We start from the raw sequence: 8,164 nt of genomic DNA, 5'->3' as shown, positions 1-8,164 counted from the left end.
GGTATCAGGTTGTGCCCAGGAGAAGGGGCCTACCAGGAAGGTCAGGCTGAACCAGCACCATCAGGGGATGCTGTCTGAGACCCGGAGCAGCTGTGCTGCCTGCTGGAGGGCCTGGCACAGGCTGGGGCTGTGCCAGAAAGTGCATTTGGGTACCTCCAGGAGGAGAAAAAGATGTGGCTGCTTAATTCCTCTGAGATGCTACTCTTCTCTCTCAGTGGTGGGTGGCTGAGTCCTTCACCTCCAGGGAGGGAAAGAGGGAGAAAAAAAGCGTTTTGTTCCTGGTCACAAGCTGAGGCTGTGGGTTGGTCAAACAAGGCATTTTTGGGTGTTCTCAGTGCCCTCTTGTAGATAAGATGCTCACCACATCTGCACATGCACATGCACCTGGATCAGTACTTGCGCATCAGGGCAAACTGCTGGTTGCCGATAAGTGCAAGTTTAACCCTCTTATCTGTCTTGCCAAGGGCTGTTTAAAGCCAGCTGCCACCCCTTTCCACATCCATTGCGTGGTGAGTCTCATGGCTCTGAGGCCCCTTCCTGGTGCCCAGAGGAGACTTTACAAGATCCTGCATTTCCCTGCAACTTACTCCCAACCGAGGATGACAGACTGGCACCTTCAACATGGGAGACTGAGCTGCTCTTTGGTGGCTTCCTCAAACACACTGGAGATGTCACTGCCTGCTGGAGGGCATGGTCAGAAAGGACAGGCTGCAGTACAAAATATTACCTGGGATTTTGGAGAGCAAGAGTCAGGCCTGGCTTTTCCCCGAGCTTCCACTGTCTGAGTCTGGGCACCAGATGCTTCATGCGAGTAGCAGCATCTTGGACGTCTTCAGTGTAAGGGATGTCTGTACAGTACCTGACACGGCAAAGCACATGATGCCTTGGAGAAACAGTCATGACACTCAGTGTAGCCATGGGCTTCTCTGGGAACAGTTCCCAGAACATCTCCAACCACTAATGCAGATGTTGGTATCTTTCTCCTCCCATAAACCTCTAGGCTGCATGTGGACAGACAGACGTGGGATGCACCAGATGGAGGGAAGAGTTACCTGAATGTGTTCCCAAAACAGCCCATCTGTCCACACCTGTTCCATGGGTAAGTCATCCATCCAAAGCATGGGCAGGCCAGTGCTTTCAGCACTGAGGAGGCTGGTACCCCACTCGTGGAAAGGCATTGTGATTTTCACAGAATCACAGAATCACAGAATAGTATAGGTTGGAAAAGACCTTTAAGATCATCAAGTCCAACCGTAAACCTAACACTACCAAGACCACCACTACACCATGTCCCTAAGCACCTCATCCAAACATCTTTTAAATACCTCCAGGGATGGCGACTCAACCACTTCCCTGGGCAGCCTGTTCCAATGCTTGATAACCCTTTCAGTGAAGTAAAATTTCCTAATATCCAGTCTAAACCTCCCCTGGTGCAACTTGAGGCCATTTCCTCTTGTCCTATCACTTGTTACCTGGGAGAAGAGACCGACCCCCACCTCTCTACAACCTCCTTTCAGGTAGTTGTAGAGAGCGATAAGGTCTCCCCTGAGCCTCCTTTTCTCCAGGCTAAACAACCCCAGTTCCCTCAGCCGCTCCTCATAAGACTTGTGCTCTAGACCCTTCACCAGCTTCGTTGCCCTTCTCTGGACATGCTCCAGCACCTCAGTGTCTCTCTTGTAGTGAGGGGCCCAAAACTGAACACAGTATTCAAGGTGCGGCCTCACCAGTGCTGAGTACAGGGGCATGATCACTTCCCTAGTCACGGGGGCACGATCACTTCCCTAGTCTGTGCTGTCTGCGCTTTCTGGTGCTGTCTGTCCATAGGAACCTGGCTTTCATGTGGCAGGCACTGGTGGAGATCTGTGTCAGCCTGGCCATCTAGTGCCATGAAGTCTGGGACCAATCCAGCACATGGTGGAACTGTACTTCAGACCAGTTCTCTTTACCAACAGATTCAGCTTTATTGTTATTCTTTTTTACACGATTCTTAGTGCATCATTTCAAATAAACTATCAAACTGTACAAAGAAACAGAGATAAAAGAAGAGGTGACAAAGTTGGGCAGAGGTTTTTAGTGTCATGAACCATCATGGAAAACAGTAGTCCATAGGCTCTCAAATGTTGAAGGTCCAAATAAATCTTTGTTTGTTTAAAAAAATGCTGCAAAATATTAACAATAAATGACTGTAATTAGCAGCTACAAGATCCTTCAAAACTGGAACTTGATTACTGTGAATGCACCTAGGGGAAAGAAAAGCAATCTGAGATAAAGGACAAAAGCAAACAGTGAAATAAATAAATAAAGTGTGGGAGGACAGTCGTGGTATTGAAATGCAGAGGAATCACTTCTAGCACAACAGTAAATCATTGGACCACAGACAGCAGAAAGGAACAGAAACACAATTTCCCGCTTAAAAGAGTATAGCATGTGCATCACAAAATTGAGGAAGTACAACATTGATGGGCAGGTGGAATCACACCTGCACACAAAGATTCAGCTGGATCTGAAGCACAGCTCAAATTGTGCCTCAAATCCAAAATGCTATGGGGCTATTAATGCTAAATAAGCAGACACTTGGCCAGTTTATCTGAACAATCAGGAACAGGAGAGCGATGTTTCACAGCAAAGCCAGGTGGGATTTCCATTTGAGTAAAAAAAGGATGGGGAAAAAAAGATACATAGGCTACTGCATTTTTTAAAACATCCTGGTGGGCTGGTCAGACCCTCCATGGTCCCTAGTGTCTTCCGCAGGCAGCTTGCCTTCACTTGCACACTGAGGTTAAAAACCCACATTAAAGTTTCCTTATATATCTATTTATTTATATATATTCATATGTATATATATATATATAAAAAGGATAAGGTGACAGAGGGCACTTCAGGTTTCTTCTGCTGTGGGCAGATGGCATTGCCACATGCCGTTCTGAAGACACCTCTTGCTTGGTCGGTGACTAGCTCATGACACCTGTCCTATCACGACGTGCTGAACGGTGCTCCTGTCGGGGGAGGGCCATGCTCCCTGCCACTCTGTGCCTTTCTCTGGGAGTGCTGGCGGTGCCACAGACCATCGTCTTGGCTGAGTTTTCTGCACTGCCAGGAACTATGGACATGAACCCCTGGGGACTCCAGGGAGAGAAGGAAGAGGACAGAGAGGGCTGCTGGAGAAAAGAGCAACCCTTGGAGAACCAGCATAACCCATTGTTGTGCAGGCTGCAGTAGGAGGGAAAGAAAAGCCACTGGTGCTGTTGAGGATGAAGAAGAGATAGTGTGCCTATGATGCTGAAATGCCAGAGCATTGCCAGAGAGTGTCAACTAAAGGTTCTTTGATTTCTTTCGCTAGAGCAATCACTGTGTCATACACATCTACGGTTTTGCTCATGTAATTTCCTAGGTAAAATTGTGCTCATTGATCTAGTCCAGGAGCGCAAAGCATCGCCAGTTCATCCCCCCTGTGCATGTGTTCCTTGTTAAGTGTTCTGCTCTAAAATGTCCTTTTCCACCTTACAGCTGATGGACATATGCCCTTGGCTCAAGGAAGGGCTTGAATGTGTCTTCCGCAAAGTAATGTCATCAACTTCCACCTTGAAGAAACTGGTTTCAATTCTCTCCAGGTCATCTGTCCCGACTTTTATCTTCATGCACAGCAGGTTGATGTATGTCTCATAGCGGCTCTTCTGCAGGGAAAGAGGGAACAGAGAGCCTGGGAACAGGGACAGGCCACGGCATGTGTGGAAAGCAGAGGCAATGCCATCTGCTACTGCAGGAAAACCCATCCTATATCGTCAGGATCCCACTAATCACACCCAATAAGTCCTGTTTAACCACAGCACAATGCCTGGTTTATGGAAAGCCTGCAAAGACTGATCAACCCATTGCTGAACGGGTTGAGGAGAAAGGGGAGGGTTGTGCAAGACTCTCCAGTTGCTCTTATGGGTCTTGACTGCCACTCTGATTGTATAAGGTGGATACTGGAGGCAAAACCAGACAGATCTGCTCCTTCCTGATTTAGGAGTTCCCCTTGATTGATTCAAATACTTCTGCTTGCCATTGTTTCCATCCAGTGATTCACTTGTTACTGCTGAGTTGTGCCCCCATTGCTCCTCACAGATCATAGCATAAAGGGAGGCATCTCCTCTCTGCCTGGCACCTTTATTCCAAGGCTAGATGGGACCTCTTCTTATGGACTTGTGTAATACTCGTCCTTTCCCCTAACATCTCAGAGGCAGCCTATACTTGCTTCTTTGTCAGCACAGACAAACAAGCATTTCTAGAGCACATCTCGTAAGACAGATGAGATGAATTATGCTCTGGAAGTGCCAGCTTCTCCTTGCAGACTGAAAAGGCAGCCTAGAGAAAATGCTTAGATGGAGACTTGTCTGCAGGCATCCAAAACAAGATGTCTGGAAAACAGGAGGCAGCAGCAAGCAACTATTTGAAGGGTTGGTACAAAGACAAGGGAACCAGCAGCCAGAAACTGTGGCTTTGGAGAGTCAGGCTGGGTGTTACACAAAGGATGGTACAGCCCTGGTATGCAGGAGGTGGGACATTTCCATCCTTGGAGATTTCTGAGACTTGGCCACAAAATGACACACTCAGCCTGGGCTAATACTGGGAATAATCCAAGCTCCGGCTGGAAGCAGGACTAGAGGCCTCCAGCAGTCCCTTCCCACTGACACCTATGTGGCAGGAATCACACCTTCTGCTCAACTCTCACTGGAACAAAATATCCCATTTCTCCCACAATTAAATGCTTCTTAGACTTTGCAGAGAGTTTAAACTTATCTGCATGCATCCTCAAAGAGTCTGTAATCAGCTGTAATGCTGGTTTTGGCTTTACAGAAACAGTTGCAGCAAAACAAGATTAATTCTCCCAGGGATTCTCTTAGCTTTTTATTAATGTTGCTGAAAAAGACTGATGCACACCGAGAACTGAACTACTTTCTTACTTGGGACCTGAGGAAATGTCAAGTTTCAGCACAGTAAAGGAAGATTTAATTTCTCTCATCAGTTTTCCCCTCCTCTGGTAGAAAACACAGAGGGGAGGAAATGTCTGTTATTTCTTTTTTTAGCTTCAGTGCAAAACAGTGAGGCTTGCTGCTGCCCCAAGACACCCATCCAGCTTGTAAGCCCTTGTCCTTCTCTCTCCTTTCACGCTCTCCCAGGCTCACAGCATCCACTCCAAAGTTCTTAGTTCTCCTCAATCAGCCAAGGTATCATTTATCACAGAAAAGATGAAAGTTCCTTTACCTCAAATATTAGGTAATGTTCTTTGAGTCTGTATTCCTCAGCCTCTTTTGACTTGAGGCTCTTCTCTACAGGATGTAATTTATGCTCTGCTAATTCGTCTGCAATCTGCTTCATTTTATTTTCATGAGACCTCAGCTGTTCCTCCTGCCGAGAGAAGCGCGTCAGGTATTAAAATGTAGGAGTGCAACACCCAAGTGCACCACCTGCCTGTTGATGTGGGATCTGTCTCTGCAAGGACTTAAGCTTAGCTACTGTGCTGGAGCCAAAGGTGTGCAGTACATTTGCACATTCATCTGATAAGCAGAGGTGAAACACAAGTATTTGAGTATGATCATAACTCATGTATCACAAGTGCCAAGAATGGATTTCTCTGGCACCTGGACTTCTTTAGCATCATAAAAACGAAATGCTCTGCATCCTTTTAACAGCCAGGCAGAACCACCAGTGTCCCAAGAGCTGCTCATCCTGCTCTTTTTTGAGATAAAAGTACCCTCCCCATCTGGGCTCTGAGAAGGGCAACATCTGGCCACATCTGGTTCAGCAGATAGGAGCTGTATCTCTGCCCTGACATTTCAGGCTGTCCTCCCCCTTGCTGGGGGCCAGTGGCAGTCTGTCCCTACTTTTTGGAGGTGCTAAGGCATGTTGGGCTTTCCCTGGACAGTACAAACAAAAGCTACTCTTTGGATGGCAGCTGCCCATTGCTCTTTGTTAACTGAGCCTTAGGCAGCCATGGTCTTGCAGTGTGCCCCCTTGCTTCCAGAAAACCTTCCCCACTGAATGGGACTCAGACTCCCTCTTTGTCTGTGGCTTTTCAGCCTGAGAAACAACAGGGTGCCACCTCTGAGTGTCATGTTATAAAATAAATCAGGGCTGTAGCCAGCTGTTGAGCTGAGTAACACCAGCTGTTTCAACTCCAGCAACAGAAAAGTGCTGGGATGTGATGGGCAAAGAGCAATAAGCAAGCCAGAATCAATAGCCATATAGGCAGATGTGTGTGCATAGGGTTGCTTTACAGCCATTGCGAAGGAAGCATTGTCCAGACACCGGGATTTGCCACAGTGTGTCCAAGTAGCCCACTCCACTCCCCTGTTCCTGCCCTGAGCATCTGAATGTGTCTATCAGGCAGGAGCTGGGGGAACTGCAGATGGGCTTAGCCTGAGCTGTATGCTGAAGGGCTGGCTCAGTGCCAGGCATGTTTCCATTGCTCCTTCTCTCACACATTACCTGGCACAGCTTGGTCATGGACGAAGGCAGGAGCGGGCGGCAGAACTTCTTCATGGAGCAGATTGCAGCTGGGAAGGCTGGGGCAGAGAAAATGGCAGCAACAAGGTTGATTCGCAGGATCCAGGAGAGCATTTCTTCCTTACTTCTGTTACGGAGGAGGGGAGAAGAGAGAGGGTGTCCGTAAAGGCTCCTGACCCAGGACCAGCCAGCTCAGAACAGCCCTGGAGCCACCTGCTCTCAGGAGGGCCATTGGTGGCCTTGCTTTGAAGCCATTTCTGTGCCACCCTGGGTTGTGAACAGAGGAAAACACTGTCTAATTGGCTCCTCTAGAGTGCCCTAATGATTTCAGGGCTGTTGTCTGCCTCTTGAAGCCCTAGCAGCCCTGCCTTCCTCATCAGCTCTGATTGCATTCCCTGAGGAGCTGGGGAGAGGTAGCATGGTGGAAAGGGCCAAGGATATCCTGCTCTTTGGAGAGTAGGAACCACAAAACAGAGGTACCATGGAGCAGGGTGGACCCCTTACTTGTGTCATTCGTGGGTGCCTCATCAGATCTTTTCAGGCACTGCTCTCTCCAGCCTTCAAGCGGGTTTTCACTGCACAAATACAGATGTCAAGCTTTAGCTTGACATTAGTACCCCAGCCCAATTTACAGATAATGTCACCTTTCTCAGTAGGAGACAAGAAAAACATCAGACAGAAGATGACTCAATCACAGTTGACACGTATTAGCAGAGCAACTTTCCTCTGCAATGGACTAAGGAAGAAAGAAGATATAGCCTGTCTGGGTAGACTTCTTTAATGAGCTTTAGACAGTTTCCCCATCAAAAGCTGACGAGGGGAACCATCAGCTCCTTAGTTCAATGCACCATATAGATTTTCTTCCTTCCACAGACTGACAACAGAAGTTAGTAAAGGAAGCCCTCTACTCAGCCCTTTACATCCCAGCCCATCCTGCTCAGCCCACCTTGGTGACAGATGAGAAAGGACCTCCAGGACTGACACACAGCTACCAAGAGTGACAGGTAGAAACTGTGACCCCATGACCAAGTTCTATAGACCTCACCCTCAGCCCTCCTGCTCAGCACCTTCCTCCCCCCAGGTTTGTCCCCTATGTGTGTGTTGATCTGGCCAGGTTGGAGGGAGTCTGGCGGTGGCTGGAGGTCAGGCTGCCCATCCAGGCTCTGTGGGAAGAGCTGGTACTTACGGGGCCTGGAAGAGGAAGACTCTCCAGTCAGCTGTCTTCAGCTTGAGCACATTGGACTTCTTGCTGTAGTCAGAGGCTTTCGTAGCTAAGGCGTGGTGCAGACGGATGGCGTTTTTCAGATCCACTTCAGAGAGGTCTTTGTCAGGTTTATATTCATCCTGTGAATAGGAACGTTAATTGGATAATGACAACACTAACATTTGCGGGCTACTTTAATAAACCTGCCTTTCTCTCTGTGCTATAATCACAGAGTGCCAAGACCAGGAAAAGCACTGCTTTGTACAGTAAATGCTAGGAGCTGATAATGATAATAATTAACATCTGGCAACTTCTTCTACCATTGAGTTTGCTGGGAAGATGTGAAGAAGGAGATGAAAGTTTTAAATGTAATTATCAATAGTTATCTCTAACACAGCACACGCCTGAGGCTTTGGGGAAGGCACAAGACAGGGCCAAGGTTTCTGCAGAGCTTCACCCACAGTGCAGAGC

The 8,164-nt window shown here is 47.9% G+C and overlaps 1 protein-coding gene across 2 annotated transcripts in view; it reads right to left on the bottom strand.

Moving 5' to 3' along the window:
* Positions 1 to 3,467: 3,467 nt before the first annotated feature.
* PSD2 (pleckstrin and Sec7 domain containing 2) overlaps positions 3,468 to 8,164 on the bottom strand; it is a 45,425-nt gene continuing 40,728 nt past the window's right edge. For both annotated transcript variants that reach the window (XM_072872481.1, XM_072872480.1), the window contains 4 exons: positions 7,676 to 7,833; positions 6,472 to 6,616; positions 5,248 to 5,391; positions 3,468 to 3,674 (listed from right to left, as the gene is read on the bottom strand). In XM_072872481.1, the coding sequence (XP_072728582.1) occupies positions 3,468 to 3,674; positions 5,248 to 5,391; positions 6,472 to 6,616; positions 7,676 to 7,833 (654 nt within the window). The remainder of the gene's footprint in view (positions 3,675 to 5,247; positions 5,392 to 6,471; positions 6,617 to 7,675; positions 7,834 to 8,164) is intronic.

The sequence above is a fragment of the Ciconia boyciana genome, chromosome 9 (genome assembly GCF_034638445.1).
Source record: "Ciconia boyciana chromosome 9, ASM3463844v1, whole genome shotgun sequence".
Classification (NCBI taxonomy): Eukaryota; Metazoa; Chordata; class Aves; order Ciconiiformes; family Ciconiidae; genus Ciconia; species Ciconia boyciana.
This window is presented reverse-complemented; position numbering and strand designations above follow the sequence as displayed.